This window comes from Coregonus lavaretus (assembly GCF_964263955.1).
Source record: "Coregonus lavaretus genome assembly, chromosome: 4".
In the NCBI taxonomy this organism is placed as follows: domain Eukaryota; kingdom Metazoa; phylum Chordata; class Actinopteri; order Salmoniformes; family Salmonidae; genus Coregonus; species Coregonus lavaretus.
Window position 1 is genome coordinate 13,072,937 of NC_139991.1, and position 16,184 is coordinate 13,089,120.

General features: G+C 42.4%; 1 protein-coding gene across 1 annotated transcript; it reads right to left on the bottom strand.

The window, feature by feature from the left end:
* Nucleotides 1–1,037: 1,037 nt before the first annotated feature.
* On the bottom strand, nucleotides 1,038–13,262 carry LOC311127150 (B-cadherin-like). Its single transcript, XM_084158926.1, has 17 exons — nucleotides 13,165–13,262; nucleotides 12,583–12,854; nucleotides 11,920–12,034; nucleotides 7,202–7,449; nucleotides 6,809–6,949; nucleotides 6,546–6,701; nucleotides 6,311–6,455; nucleotides 6,033–6,205; nucleotides 5,795–5,923; nucleotides 5,500–5,685; nucleotides 3,349–3,593; nucleotides 3,108–3,250; nucleotides 2,777–3,001; nucleotides 2,482–2,700; nucleotides 2,237–2,367; nucleotides 1,911–2,051; nucleotides 1,038–1,730 (listed from the first exon to the last, which is right to left on the bottom strand). The coding sequence occupies exons 2-17, from the start codon at nucleotides 12,631–12,633 to the stop codon at nucleotides 1,524–1,526; spliced, it is 2,655 nt and encodes an 884-aa protein (XP_084015052.1). The 5' UTR covers nucleotides 12,634–12,854; nucleotides 13,165–13,262; the 3' UTR covers nucleotides 1,038–1,523.
* Between the last annotated feature and the right edge of the window lie 2,922 nt (nucleotides 13,263–16,184).

The following is a 16,184-nucleotide window of genomic DNA, read 5'->3' on the forward strand; positions in this document are numbered from 1 at the left end:
AAAGCACATATACATGCCCGTCTGAAGTTTGCCAATGAACATCTGAATGATTCAGAGGAGAACTGGGTGAAAGTGTTGTGGTCAGATCAGACCAAAATGGAGCTCTTTGGCATCAATTCAACTCACCGTGTTTGGAGGAGGAGGAATGCTGCCTATGACCCCAAGAACACCATCCCCACCGTCAAACATGGAGGTGGAAACATTATGCTTTGGGAGTGTTTTTCTGCTAAGGGGACAGGACAACTTCACCGTATCAAAGGGACGATGGATGGGGCCATGTACCGTCAAATCTTGGGTGACAACCTCCTTCCCTCAGCCAGGGCATTGAAAATGGGTTGTGGATGGGTATTCCAGCATGACAATAACCCAAAACACACGGCCAAGGCAACAAAGGAGTGGCTCAAGAAGAAGCACATTAAGGTGGAGTGGCCTAGCCAGTCTCCAGACCTTAATCCCATAGAAAATATGTTGAGGGAGATGAAGGTTCGAGTTGCCAAACGTCAGGCTCGAAACCTTAATGACTTGGAGAAGATCTGCAAAGAGGAGTGGGACAAAATCCCTCCTGAGATGTGTGCAAACCTGGTGGCCAACTACAAGAAACGTCTGACCTCTGTGATTGCCAACAAGGGTTTTGCCACCAAGTACTAAGTCATGTTTTGTAGAGGGGTCAAATACTTATTTCCCTCATTAAAATGCAAATCAACATTTTTGATATGCGTTTTTCTGGATTTTTGTTGTTGTTATTCTGTCTCTCACTGTTCAAATAAACCTACCATTAAAATTATAGTGGGCAAACGTACAAAATCAGCAGGGGATCAAATACTTTTTTCCCTCACTGTATATATATATATATATAAAAAAAAGACTGACATGTTGTAATTTATTTAATAAAACTATTCACGTCCATCATTGTACCAAAGGGATATCCTTTATTAAAAAAAAACAGAATTCACAAGTGTGCTTCTTCAGAAGCAAAAAGAAAAAAACATACTTAATATGATTAAAATGAAAAGGAATAAAACGACCAAACTTAGACGTTAAATCAAACATTTTAAAAAGCATTTATTGAGCTTGATAATTAATCTCTGTTAACAAAAAAATCCTAAGGCTGATTTGGCTTTCAGTAACTTAAATTTCATGCCAAAGGATCGTCTTTATAGAAAAAAAAACAGAACTTTATGATGCCAACATAGAAGCAAAAACCAGCAAACAAAGCAAATTCAATTCAAGTATAATCTGGGGTTGTTAAGAGTCCATTAGAAAGCACTGCTGAACTGTGTAAAATCCATGTCAACATCCTGCTAGTGCAGAGCCAAGAGTGTGCCACCCTCCCCATGCTGAAGACGAGCATTGAACACATTTTTCTAAAAATGGTCCCATGTCTGCACAAATCGAATTGCCAAAATGTAGATGTGCCCGAAACACATAAAAGGGGAAATAAAGAAGGTGTCTTCAGTCTACAGACTCAAGTGTAGAGAACCGGAAGCCTGCCAAGCAGAAAGGTTTAGTGGCTGACTGACTTCTCAATCCTCTCCTCCTCCGTACATGTCAGACAGCTTCTTGAAGCGTGGGCCCCACTCTTGAAGGAGGTCGTAGTCCTGGTCGTCTCCTGAGCTGGAGGAGTTGAGGGAGCTGAGGGAGCCGGCCTCAGAGCCACCTCCTTCATAGTCAAACACCAGGAGGGAGTCGTAGGGAGGAGCAGTGGGGTCATTGTCAGCTGCCTTCAGGTTCTGGTGAACAGAAAGATTACATTTTAGCACCTTGGTGAATATACATTTTAAACAAGCATAAACTACATTTATCCATGTCAAATCCAGTTATTTCAATGACAAATCATCTTCAGACGACCTAGATATGATCTTAACTGTGTATTCCACTCACAGTATAAATCAGTTCAAGACTTTACTCACATCATCAATGAAGTTGCCAATGTCGGCTGGGTTGGCGGGTCGTGGGCGATACTCTGGCCGGGCCATGGTTGGAGCGATGTCATTACGGAAAACATCAGGACGGTTATCCAGACCTCTGTGCAGAACGCTCAAGTCGAAATCCTGAAAGTGGAAAGATGTACAGACACGTATTATATTCCAAGATTCGAACATACAGAACCATAAACTTTAGAAACATTGAGTGACAGATTTGTTATTGCAAACCATTGCATTTCCCAATAATAAATTGACCATTGGGAGAGCCTAGTGGGCTTGTTCTGAGCTAGTCTGGTGTGCTCTCCCCTCACCTGGTCATCCTCGCCACCTCCCTCCTCGTCGTAGTAGTAGAGGTTGTCCCTGACATCGTCCTCCTGCAGCAGAGGCTCCTTCTTCTCACCACCTCTCTTCCTCAGGAACATGAGCAGCAGAAGAGACAACACTGTGGAGCACAACAAACTAGCACTTCATTGTCTATTAACAATTACATATGTAGGCTTCGAGGACAGCATTGACCAAACACTTTAGTAACGGGTTTAACAAATTAACAACTTACATAGGAGTAGTAAGACGGCTCCTAGAATTCCCAGAATGCTAGAGAGGCCGAAGCCTGCTACAGCTTTATCGGTGCACTGGACATCAGCTCCTTTGCAGTCACACACTGAGGCCTGGATGGTGCTGTCCTGGTGCAGGCCCTGGTTGTCAGACACTCTCAGGACAACTGTGTAATCTCCACTGTCCAACATAGTCTTCAGTGTCAGGATAATACCAGTCTCTGAAATGGAAAACAGGTAACATTTAACATCAAACAACGCAATTGTTTTAAAGGGGGGATAGTACTGTATGCATACTTGTGTCATTCATTCTGGCAGTCCAGTTAGAATTGGACGACCCCTGAAGCTGTACGGTGTATGGAGCAGCGAAGCCCGCGCCATCTTTATCAGTGACTGACAGCAGCTGTGGGGAGGACTCCTTGTTGCAGACCCTAATCACCCTCTCGTCAATGGTTGGAGCATTGTCATTCACATCCTCCAGCTCTATGATAAGGGTGCCAGTGCCAGTTGCCGGGACTTCATCTGCAAATTAGAGCAATGTCACTCAAAAGGTGAAGTTCAGGGTGTGGTCATCTTCTAAACTTGAAATATTAATAGTTAACATTAGAGAAAGGGAAAATTGAAGTACCGTTGTCAATGCCCAGAACAATAACAGAGTATTTGTTGTCTTGGACAAAAGGGGATTCTCTGTCCATGAGGCTCTTGACTTTGATCAGCCCAGTGTCTTTGTTGATACTGAGCCATCCAGCAAGATCCCTGCCTATCTTGTATCTGTTGAGTAAATGTAATGTAAAAAAAATAAAAATAATGTTCCCCTCTTCAAATCTTACAAAACATATAAGAAAATGTAAATGAAGTTATAATCTTACGTGACTTTCTGATTCCTTGCAGTGTCTGGGTCTGTGGCTGTGTATGGAACCAGGTCACTGTCAACAGGGAGATCCTCAGGTGTTCTGATAATCTTCTCCACTGGGGTGAAGACTGGAGCTTCATTTACATCTTCCACATTCACTATAACAGTAGCAGTGGAGGTTGGCATGCTGACGGCGAATGGGACTTCATTCTCCACAGTGACCAGAAGAGTGTACTTGTTATTCTTCTCAAAGTCAAGGGGCTGTATTGAAAGAACAGAATAGCCCATCAGCATAGGAATCCTTCAGACATTATAGAATCAGGATATTGGTGTTTATATCTACAAGCATACACTCCCCTATATATTTATTTGGACAGTGTAGCCAAAACTTTTAATTTGGCTCTATACTCTAGCATTTTTGATTTGAGATCAAATGTTTCATATGAAGCGACAGAACATACTGTAACTTGTTATTTGAGGGTCTTTTCATAAATATCCGTTTTACCATTTATAAATTGTAAGCATTTTATTTATCTAGTCCCCCCATTTGAAGGCATCATAGATACTTGGACATATTCACAGTGTAATAAAGTAGTCAAAAGTGTAGTATTATTTAGTTCTATATTCCTAGCACACAATGACTACATCAAGCATGCGACTACAAACTTGCTAGATGCATTTTCAGTTTGTTTTGGTTCAGTTTCAGATTATTTTGTGCCCAATAGAAATGAATGGTAAATAAGAATCACTTTTATTGTAAATAACTATATGCTTCTGAACAATTTTACTTCAATGTGGATGCTACCATGTTTACGGATAATCCTGAATGAATCGTGAATAATGATGAGTGAGAAAGTTGGAGGCATAAAGATCATACCCCCAAAACATGCTAACCTCTCATCATTACCAATAACAGGGGAGGTTATAATTTTTTTTGGAGTGTATGATATTTTTCCCTCGAACTCTCACTCATCGTGATTCAAGATATATTCATGATTATCCACAATGGTAGCATCCACATTAATGTAGAAGAGTTTAGAAACATTCTATTCTCATTTACACACAAAAAAAAGAAGAAGAAAGAGACTCCAAAATGACAATACATTACTTACCATTCATTTCTATAGACCACTTTCTGTGTTTGCAAACATTGTCGCACAAGGGCGATGCGCTCAAGTTGGTGGCAGAAGGGGGAGTTCTTACACAACGGCAGCAAAAATAAAGCCTCTATTTACATGTTGCTTACGAGTGCATTTCACACTACTTTTGGATTATAATCGGATTTTAAGACTCGTATGAATGTCCTGCTTAATATAATATTCGTGTCATTATCGCAAATCAACTGCATTATAAAAAAAAATTTAAACGCTTGAACTTCAAAAAGTAAAATGGCTCTGTCTAGGTTTTGCTACAGCCTATATCAATGAGCGTTAGCATTCTAGCTAACAATTGCGGCATCCAAAATAGGTATTTTGCAAAGACCATCACCAAATATAACCCTAGCGACTGTTCAAGCAAGAATCAAAACATAATTTTAAGCATATGAGAACCCCCAAAAGTGATTTTGTTTAGAAGTAATAAAAACGGAAATCTAGGCTGTGTTGAATGGGCGCAGATGGCGATGGCTTTCTTACTGCTGCCAAGAGTCGCGCTCAACTGTGCATGACGTTAGTGTGTCGTGTACTGGAAAAGGGTCTATTGGGCACAACAATCAAACAACGAAAACAAAGTAGTTAAAGTTGATGTAGTCATTGCGTGCTAGGAATATGGGACCAAAATACTAAACTTTTGACTACTTCAATACGCCATTAGTGAATTTGTCCAAATACTCACGGCACCTTCAAAATGGGGGGACTAGATACATAAAGTACTTTCATTACTAAACGTTAAAACATATGTATGAAAATACCCTCAAATAAAAAAGGTGACATTATGTAATGTTGCCTCATATAAAACATTGGATCTCAAATAAAAAAAATGCTAGAGAACAGAGCCAAATGAAAACGTTTTAGCGTCACTGTCCAAATAAATACGAAGGGGAGTGCAAGTTGCTTCCTCCAGGAAATCATTCCAGAGTAGCAGCTAAAACGCTACATTGACAGGTTGCTTTTGCTACGCCCCCAGAGTAGCAGCTCAATTATATCTATAGGAGAGGATTTCAACATACCTTGGCTGTCGTAATGATGCCCTCCAGCTTGCTAGGGCCTGTGCTCACACTGAAAAGGCCTTGAGGGTCCCCGTCAACTATCTTGTAGGTGGTGGCCCAGGCAGAGGAGTGAGGCTCATCTCCATCAGTCACTGGCATTTTCACCACCAAGGCATCCACTTTATTCTCTGGGACTGACACGGTGTACTGCAAAGGAGAGAAGCATGATTATAAAGCAACAACGAAAGGGCAATTTCATTATGTGTTACAACAGTGGTAAGGCTTCAATTTGAAATGTCTTCAGAAATGTGCTTACCAAAGGCGTCACAAACTGTGGCGCGTTGTCATTGCTGTCCGTCACTGTAATGATGGCTTTGCTAAAGCTGGTAAGGCCATTTCCTTCCATATCGGCGGCTTGGATTTCCAAAGTATATTTGGGAATTTTCTGAAACAAATTAAGTAGTAAATTAAGTCAGGGTCACAAATGTCACGCAAGTAGAATGTACACAACGAATAAATGATCGACAAGACTATTGATTAGAAAAGAGACCAACCTCTCTGTCCAACCCAGGTGCGTTAACCCGAATCCATCCGGTCACAGGGTTGATGACAAACATGTTGGGGCTTGGTAGTAGAGGGTCCTGTTTGATAATGGTGTATCTGACATCAGAATTGGCAGAGCCCTTCTCATCAGCATCAGTGGCCGTTACGTTCATGACCTCGTCACCTGAACAGTGAAATAAATTAAAGCAAAATCGTTCTAGCATAAATTTCCTTAAAGAATATCACATTATTAAGTATTGTAAATAGTGAGCGTGTGTGAACAACATACCTGGTTTTGATGCCTCAGGAACTGTTCCCGTAAATGGATCTTGGGTAAATACAGGTTTGTTGTCATTCATATCGATGACTTTCACAATGATCTCCAAGGGCTCCTCAGCTATACCTGCACCCACTGCAACAGCATGGGCTAGGAGCTAGAGAGAAAAGTAGCGAAAAACTGTAGTTTCAACTACATATCAGTTTAATTAAGTTAAGGGAAGAAAATTAGGATACACAAACCGTACAATGTATTTGTCTTGTTTCTCCCTGTCCAAAGGCTGGGTCACATAGAGAACCCCAGAGTTTTTGTCCACAGTGAAGAGTCCCACAGGAGGTTGGTCTGCCCCAGGGCCAGTGATGCTGTACTGGATCTTCACCTCTTTATCATTGTTGGACCTGATCTGGTTTACAAGGATAATAATATTCACATGTCAATGAAGAAATGTGCAACACTGACACTGATATTAGAGTAATGGAAAAAACGATCCTTAACCTACAAGACACTTACCTGCACCATATCCTTGGGGAAGGGGCCTCGGTCATTCTCTGGGAAGTTGATGGGAGGAATGACCCAGTCCCTCTTCCTTCTTTTCAGACCTCCTGAAGACTTGGGGAAGTTCAGAACTGGTAGAGACAGACTTGCTCCAGGCTGTGGAATTCAAACAAAAACCATGAAATATCAAGTCTATACACACACACACACACACACACACACACACACAGAAAGAGCATTTTACAAAAACTGCCATCAAACGTCATCAATTGACCTGAAAAAAAAAATCAGTTTCAATGACAGAATATTTCCAGCTATACAAGTAATTGAAACACTTCCAGGGAGATGTAGTTGCCCATCTATCCCCTAGAGGACAGCATTGTCTTATTAATTTGACCAGTCGTATACCTGGGGCTGGGTTGTCATCTCATGGTGATGGTGATTGTGGTGGTGGCCGTGTCTGGCCTCATGCAGCACTCTGACTGGAACCGTGATCTTCTTGCCCTTGGAGTGGGTAGAGATATAGAACTCCTCATGTCCATTATGTAGAGTCACCCCCCTCTTCAGTTTCAGCGTCCCGTCGCCATCTACTTTGAAGCGTGAATCCTCGGAGTGAAAGAGAAAGCTGGTGCGGCTGGTGCAGTCATCAAAAACCACTTCAAGGTCATAAAGAGAAAGGTGGTCAGAGGATTTCCTTTTAAAAATATTTCACAACCATAATACATATGTGGGCCTAAAAAGTAACCATTAAAAGCACTTCAACAACAGGAGCAGATTGAAAGCACTGTCGCATTAACCTCAAATTAATAACACAAGAGCCCTATTTCATCAGTGCTTTCTAGAGAGAAACTGATTAGAGCCACCACAAACTCGGTAAATGTACAGTGAGGGAAAAAAGTATTTGTTCCCCTGCTGATTTTGTACGTTTGCCCACTGACAAAGAAATTATCAGTCTATAATTTTAATGGTAGGTTTATTTGAACAGTGAGAGACAGAATAACAACAAAAAAATCCAGAAAAACGCATGTCAAAAATGTTATAAATTGATTTGCATTTTAATGAGGGAAATATGTATTTGACCCTTCTGCAAAACATGACTTAGTACTTGGTGGCAAAACCCTTGTTGGCAATCACAGAGGTCAGACATTTCTTGTAGTTGGCCACCAGGTTTGCACACATCTCAGGAGGGATTTTGTCCCACTCCTCTTTACAGATCTTCTCCAAGTCATTAAGGTTTCGAGGCTGACGTTTGGCAACTCGAACCTTCAGCTCCCTCCACAGATTTTCTATGGGATTAAGGTCTGGAGACTGGCTAGGCCACTCCAGGACCTTAATGTGCTTCTTCTTGAGACACTTCTTTGTTGCCTTGGCCGTGTGTTTTGGGTCATTGTCATGTTGGAATACCCATCCATGACCCATTTTCAATGCCCTTTCTGAGGGCAGGAAGTGCTCACCCAAGATTTGACAGTACATGGCCCGTCCATCGTCCCTTTGATGCGGTGAAGTTGTCCTGTCCCCTTTGCAGAAAAACACCCCCAAAGCATAATGTTTCCACCTCCATGTTTGACGGTGGGGATGGTGTTCTTGGGGTCATAGGCAGCATTCCTCCTCCTCCAAACAAGGCGAGTTGAGTTGATGCCAAAGAGCTCCATTTTGGTCTCCTCTGACCACAACACTTTCACCCAGTTCTCCTCTGAATCATTCAGATGTTCATTGGCAAACTTCAGACGGGCATGTATATGTACTTTCTTGAGCAGGGGGACCTTGCGGGCGCTGCAGGATATCAGTCCTTCACGGCGTAGTGTGTTACCAATTGTTTTCTTGGTGACTATGGTCCCAGTTGCCTTGAGATCATTGACAAGATCCTCCCGTCTAGTTCTGGGCTGATTCCTCACTCCACAAGGTGAGATCTTGCATGAAGCCCCAGGCCGAGGGAGATTGACAGTTCTTTTGTGTTTCTTCCATTTGCGAATAATCGCACCAACTGTTGTCACCTTCTCACCATGCTGCTTTGCGATGGTCTTGTAGCCCATTCCAGCCTTGTGTAGGTCTACAATCTTGTCCCTGACATCCTTGGAGAGCTCTTTGGTCTTGGCCATGGTGGAGAGTTTGGAATCTGAGAGTGTGCTCCTAATCTCAGCTCGTTACCTGTATAAAAGACACCTGGGAGCCAGAAATCTTTCTGATTGAGTGGGGGTCAAATACTTATTTCCCTCATTAAAATGCAAATCAATTAATAACATTTTTGACATGCGTTTTTCTGGATTTTTTTGTTGTTATTCTGTCTCTCACTGTTCAAATAAACCTACCATTAAATTATAGACTGATCATTTCTTTGTCAGTGGGCAAACGTACAAAATCAGCAGGGGATCAAATACTTTTTTCCCTCACTGTATAAATGGAATATTGGTCATAGTAACAAAGCAGCAAATGACCTTCTTAAAAACCTAGGCCTAATCGCCTCATGATAGCAGTTCTGATCCGCTGCAAAGACATTATGCAGGGTTATCCTGGGTTAAGACTCAAGGACAGGTGGGCAGCAACCTCTTGCTTCACATTACTACTCTAAACATCCTGAGGCATAGGCCTAGCTCTACAAAGAGGTCTGAATCACTCAGGTATTAGTGTCTCATTATGCCCTTATTATTTTACAAAATAAGTTGATTGAGTATTATTTATATTTTTAAATGACCTACAATTCTGCCCCCCCCATCTTTCTGTAGTTCTTTCACTTAGGCCTAGACTGCCCAATAAAAGTTGCCGTTTAGAAACCCAAAATCAATAAACCTCTTTCCAGCCTAATGAACTGGCTAAATGTTATGCAGAAATTCTGTAATGACACACAAAACGAGAAATGTGTGGTTGAGAAAGATATGGTTTTCATTAGTAAAACTGAATTGGATGTGAGAAAGATATGGTTTTCATTAGTAAAACTGAATTGGATGTATGCCACAGTACCTACTTCTGCTTTCTGCTCATTCTATTGATAGTTAGGTACTAGAGAATCAGGTAGGTAAAGGTACAGCGACTACCACTCTTTAGGCAAGATGGCGGTCGTCACCAAAGTCTTGAACAAATTAAAGAAAGCTGTAGGTGGTAAAGCTCAAATCCAGATCAACAATAAAGAATCAGGCCATCTGTCATTTGTTTTACAAGTGGCTGTCTCGTCGTTGTTGGTAAATCAGGCCTAACACTGTTGTGTCGTCTGCAAACTCTATGATTGGGTTGAGACGTGCATGGCCATGCAGTCCAAAAAAAAAAAAGAGCCTCCATTAGCACCAATGCTGGACAGACAAAACACCACAATGCTATTGTAAATAAACTAAGACTGAGAAAACAGGGGAAGGCCAGTGCCATGCCATATTTGCCAAGTAATGTACAGGGTCATCTTGCCAGCCGCACCTCAACAAACAGTTACAAAGTCCTATCAAAGGGAGTTACTGGAGGTCCCAGAGACATGAGTCAATGATTTACTTAGAAACAAAGCAGCCTTGTGAAACTAGCCAGCCTTGTGTTTCATCATCTGTTGTGCCGTTAAACAACGGCTGACAACCTTGGACACACCAAATGGAACATAAATTGCTGTCAGCAAGTTCACTCACCTTATAGCTCTAAATTATTTTTGTGAATCACAGTGTAAGTTCATAGAGAAGCCAAAGACACAAGGCCCACAATCATAGCAAGACCTGCAAGTATCTAAAAACGAAGTGTGCTCAGTGGCTTGCCTGTACAATGTACAGAGATATGCACAGTTTGATTAGGAATCACGAAGGCTGTCTGGGGAGACGGAACAAATCTTGAAACACAAAATACTTCCAATTGAACCACTTTTCTGACAAATTGAATAATGTATTTTTAAAAAATCTCTATGTGTACTGAAATATTCAAAGCAGAACACTGTCTGCTATGAATGAAACTACAATGTAATCTGAAGTGATGACACTCATTTCAAAAATCTTAGGCCTTATGCAGCATTCAAAACAACTGGGGCTCGGAAGAATAAAAGGTCAAATCATGACGTCGGTGATCTTCAGGTTGAAAAGTTGGAGCTCTTGAAAGAGGCCTGAGTTCCCGAGTTGGAATTTTGAGTTGGATGACATTTCAAATAGGGAGGGTGTTGATCCATCTGATTTGTTTAAGAGACGTCTGGATACTGTGTATCAGGATTTTGTGGCCATTTACACAGATGGTTCAAAAGATCCAAGGACAGGACATATTGGGTCAGCATTTGTAGTGCAGGAATGTGGGGTGGAAGTCAGGAAACGTATTACAGATCATCTGTCTGTATATATGGCGGAGCTGATGGCCATACTGTTGGCCTTGCAGTGGGTGGAGGAAGTCAAACAAGACAGTAGTTATTTGCTCTGATTCATGTGCAGTGTTAATTAGCTCACATAGCAGATAAGATCTGCTTTATGAGGTGCTACAAACCCATAGCAGGATTAAACAGATGGGTATTCAGATAAGATTTACATGGGTCCCATCCCATGTTGGGGTGGAGGGGATCGAGGCAGTAAATGAACTGGCTAAACAAGCACTTAGTAGTGGGGATGTTGATGTTGAAGTTTCAATGAGCAAGGCAGAGGCAAAAATACTGATATATACAGTGATGGTGCAGAGATGGCAGGCGCAGTAGAATAGAGAAGAAGGCATTTATTTCAAGTACAGAGGAAAGTCGGGGAGGACAGCAGGAAGGGACAGAAGAGAGGAGGCTATTTTTACAAGAGTAAGGGTGGGACCCAGCCAATTGAATAAGACATTAAATGTGATAGGAAAGCATCCAACAGGAAAGTGTGATTATTGTCAGGAAACAGACACCGTGGAGCATGTATTGCTACAGTGTGGGCAGTATCAGAGGGAAAGAGAGAGGATGAGATCTAGTATGAGGGAGAAGGGGATACAGGAAATTAGTTTAAAGAGTATATTGAGTAGAACATCATTAGATATAGTCTCAAATATTTTGTTATCTTTTTTAAGAGCAACTGGGCTGGCAGGTAGGATTTAGTTTCTCCCTGTCTCTGGCCCACACTCCACTCCAGTACAGTGGCGGTAATGCACCATAACGTTGGATGCCAACCGCCGATAAACCCCACTGAAGAAGAAAGCTACCACTAGTTAGTTCTTACCTTTTCCTAGTCTCCGGCCACTTTGTAAGTGATTTCTTTCCACTTTGAAAATGTACATTTCTGAATTGAAACCTGGTAGACATTTTGACTCCTCCGACGCCCCTGGCTTGAAAGCCTTACAAAAGGAAAAAATAAAATAAAGGTCAGTTGTATTATTTATAATCAACTGCACAAGGTTACAAAAGAAATATAACCCAGATTACCACAAAATAAATATAACCCAGATTACCACAAAATAAATATAACCCAGATTACCATAGAAATGCTATCATAATTACCACTCACTACTATTGTTGATCTTCTACAAATAACACAGCACCCTATTGTGAAATGTAGTATATGTTTGGATAAAAGAAGCTCAAAATAATAATAAAATAACCGGGTGTGTAAAAAAAAAAAAAAACGTTTCCGGGTACGTTAACCTGGTAATTAAACAAATAACCGACCAACGCAACGCTGACTAAAACAAATGTACCCGATGAATAATGAAAAGTTAAATCATAAACAAGTTTTTAAAGAAGGGCTGTAGCTTAACCAGTATATGTGTGTTAGAGAGATCTCTAAGCACAGATACTGGTTCAGACTGTAGCCAACGTATTCCCAGGTAAATGGCGTAGCCTACATTGCGCGTTACTTTCAGAGTAGAAACAAAAATAATCTTACCTGGAGAAATAATATTAATATGCCCAACTCCACGAACCAAAAGGCCCCCATTTGTTTTGAATAATTTCTGGATAGTCGTTCCACCAACAGTAAAAAGTAATCCGTTTATGCGTAGAGGGCACACTTCTCTCTTGTTCAAATGTGTGCTTTCTGGGTGTTGGTTAAATTAGATAAATGAGCTTTTAATCAGGTGGCTTCAGCAGGCAGGTGACCTCGCCCATCCGCTCGCTCCGAGTATGGGCATGGAGGAGAACGCCTCTTTATACCCGCACCTATGAAACACAGGTAAATTGTCATGATCCAGAAACCCACAGCAGGGTCCTGTGTGCCAAATTATTACACGAGAATGTGAGAATTCCGATCGAGAGGAGAAGCACTGATGAGGAAGAGTGGGTTCATGATCAAACACGGATGTCAGTCATTCCATTTCAAACAAAACACAGTCAGCAACACTGACAATAATTTCACAGACTGGAGCAGTCTATATTTGTCCAAATCTATAATTTGTCAAAATAAGCTTTACATTTTAACAAATGACTGACAAATACATATATTTTAGTCATGGTAAAAGAAAACATTTACCATTACTCCATTTAGCCTAGTCGAAATAAATGCTGTAGATGTTCTTCACCATACATTTCCCCAGCTTGTAGTAAAGTCTGTGTGTGAATGTGAGAGACCCTGTACTATCCTACCACTACCACTTCTCTCAAAGGAACCATTAATTTTGCTAGTTTGGCCACAGACTGCATGATCCTAAAGCCTGTCCAGTTTGGGGAATGAGACTGGGACACTTTATTAGTTCCAAGATGGCGTAGCAGTGCGGTCGTGTTCTCTGTTGTGTGTCCGTGTAAATAGCCAGTTTTTTTGTATTTGTTTGTATTTTACGTATATATCTCCCTATCACACTTTTCATCCTTCTACTAAATATACTTTCCTGCAACCCGCCTCACTCAATGTGGAATGGATTCTATTATTTACTCACCTTTATCTAGAATCTCCAGTTGAAACTAGCTAGCCAGCTAACTAGCTACTTGCTATTAGCCACCGTTAGCGGTTTTCACCCAGAACATCAGATTTTCTGCCGGAATAACTGAATCACTGGACCTTAACACCGGATCGCAACTAGCTAGCCGCAACCGAATGGATGTTGCTGTAGGCTAATCACCACTGCCCCTGAAGCAAGCACCAGTTAGCCTTGAGCTAGCCTCGAGCCAGGCCCATATCCCGGCTATCTACCTCTCTGTCTACCGGACGGGAGTAGCCAGCTAACTAGCTACTTGCTATTAGCCACCGTTAGCGGTTTTTCACCATTGTCCGTGGTCTGCACTACCTACCAGCCAGCTCTAGCCTGGACTATTATCGGCCAGTCTGCACTGTCTGCACAGAACATATCGGATTTTCTGCCGGAATCACTGAATCACTGGACCTTTAACATCGAATCATCGCAACTAGCTAGCTGCAACCAAATGGATGTTGTTGTTGGCTAATCAGCCTTGAGCTAGCCTCGAGTCAGGCACATTTCCCGGCTATCTACCTCTCTGTCAACCGGACGGGACCTCCTAGAGTCGACACGGAGCCCCGCTGATCCATCACGACTGGTCTGCCGACGTAATCGTCTGTGGTTTCAACAGGCTTCCCGTTGCGACGACCACGAAGATCCATCTGCTAGCCCCGGCCCGCTAGCACACGCAAACAACAGCCGTGCTTCCTGCTCGCTGTGCTGTAGCACCAATTCGAACTGCTCTCGGACTCACATATTGCTGTTCACTGGACCTTATGATCACTCAGCTGCACAGCTGATGCCTGCTGGACTGTTCCTTTACACGGTACGCTGTCCTGTTTATCTGTTTAGCCTCAGCCCAAACTTTCCTTGCCATTACCAGTTGTTGTCTTAGCTCTCTCTAATAACCGGTGATTGCTTTATGCCTTTCTCCCATGTCAATATGCCTTGCCTATTGCTGTTCCAGTTAGTTCTTATTATACAATTTCACTGTAGAGCCCCAAGTCCCTCTCAAACTGCCTCAAATAGTTCCTTTGTTCCACCCCCCATACACGCGGAGACCGGCTCAATCGGTGCCTCCAGTGATGCTATCTCTTTCATTGTTAACCAACGCTTAGGTTTACCTCCACTGTACTCATATCCTTCCATATCCTTGTCTGTACATAATGCCCTGAATCTATTCTACAACGTCCGGAAATCTGCCCCCTTTATTCTCTGTACCCAACGCACTAGAAGACCAGTTCTTAAAGCCTTTAGCCGTATCCTTATTCCAGTCCTCCTCTGTTCCTCTGGTGATGTAGAGGCTAACCCAGGCCCTGCAGCCCCCAGTATCACTCCTACTCCCAGGAGCTATCAATTGTTGACTTCTGTAACCGTAAAAGCCTTGGATTTCTGCACGTTAACATCAGAAGCCTCCTTCCTAGGTTTGAGTTATTCACTGCGTTAGCATTCTCCGCCAACCCTGATGTTCTAGCAGTGTCTGAATCCTGGGTTAGGAAGGCCACCAAAAATTAAGAAATGTCCATCCCCAACTACAACATTTTCCATCTAGATAGAACTGCCAAAGGAGGTGGAGTTGCAATCTACTGTAGAGCTCTATCATACTATCCAGGTCTGTGCCCAAACAGTTTGAGCTCCTACTTCTAAAAATCCACCTTTCCAGAAATAAGTCTCTCACTGTTGCCACTTGCTACAGACCCCCCTCAGCCCCCAGTTGTGCCCTGGACACCATATGTGAATTGATTGCCCCCTCATCTATCCTCGGAGTCCGTACTGCTTGGTGACCTAAACTGGGATATGCTTAACACCCCGGCCATCCTACAATCCAAACTAGATGCCCTCAATCTCACACAAATTATCAAGGAACCTACCAGGTACAACCCTAAATCCGTAAACATGGGCACCCTCATAGATATCATCCTGACTAACTTACCCTCTAAATACACCTCACTGCCTTATTGCCTGCGTCCGTAACGGGTCCGCGGTCAAACGACCACCCCTCATCACTGTCAAACGCTCCCTAAAACACTTTAGCGAGCAGGCCTTCCTAATTGACCTGGCCCAGGTATCCTGGATGGATATCGATCTAATTCCGTCAGTAGAGGATGCCTGGTTGTTCTTTAAAAGTGCTTTCCTCTCAATCTTAAATAAGCATGCCCCATTCAAAGAATTCAGAACTAAGAACAGATATAGCCCCTGGTTCTCCTCAGACTTGACTGCCCTTGGCCAGCACAAAAACATCCTGTGGTGTACTGCATTAGCATCGAATAGCCCCCGCGATATGCAACTTTACAGGGAAGTGAGGAACCAATATACGCAAGCAGTTAGGAAAGCAAAGGCTAGCTTTTTCAAACAGAAAATTGCATCCTGTAGCACTAACTCCAAAATGTTTTGGGACACTGTAAAGTCCATGGAGAATAAGAGCACCTCCTCCCAGCTGCCCACTGCACTGAGGCTAGGAAACACTATCACCACCGATAAATCTACAATAATCGAGAATTTCAACAAGCATTTTGCTTGGGTGCACCTCAGCCACACTCAAGGTCCTAAACGATATTATAACCGCGATCGATAATAGACAGTACTGTGCAGACCTGGC

Coding starts and splice junctions, on each gene's coding strand:
- LOC311127150 (XM_084158926.1), bottom strand. CDS start 12,633: ATGGGGGCCTTTTGGTTCGTGGAGTTGGGCATATTAATATTATTTCTC. Junction 12,035..12,582: donor TATTAATATTATTTCTCCAG/GTAAGATTATTT, acceptor TCCTTTTGTAAG/GCTTTCAAGCCAGGGGCGTC. Junction 7,450..11,919: donor TGGCCGGAGACTAGGAAAAG/GTAAGAACTAAC, acceptor ATGACCTTGAAG/TGGTTTTTGATGACTGCACC.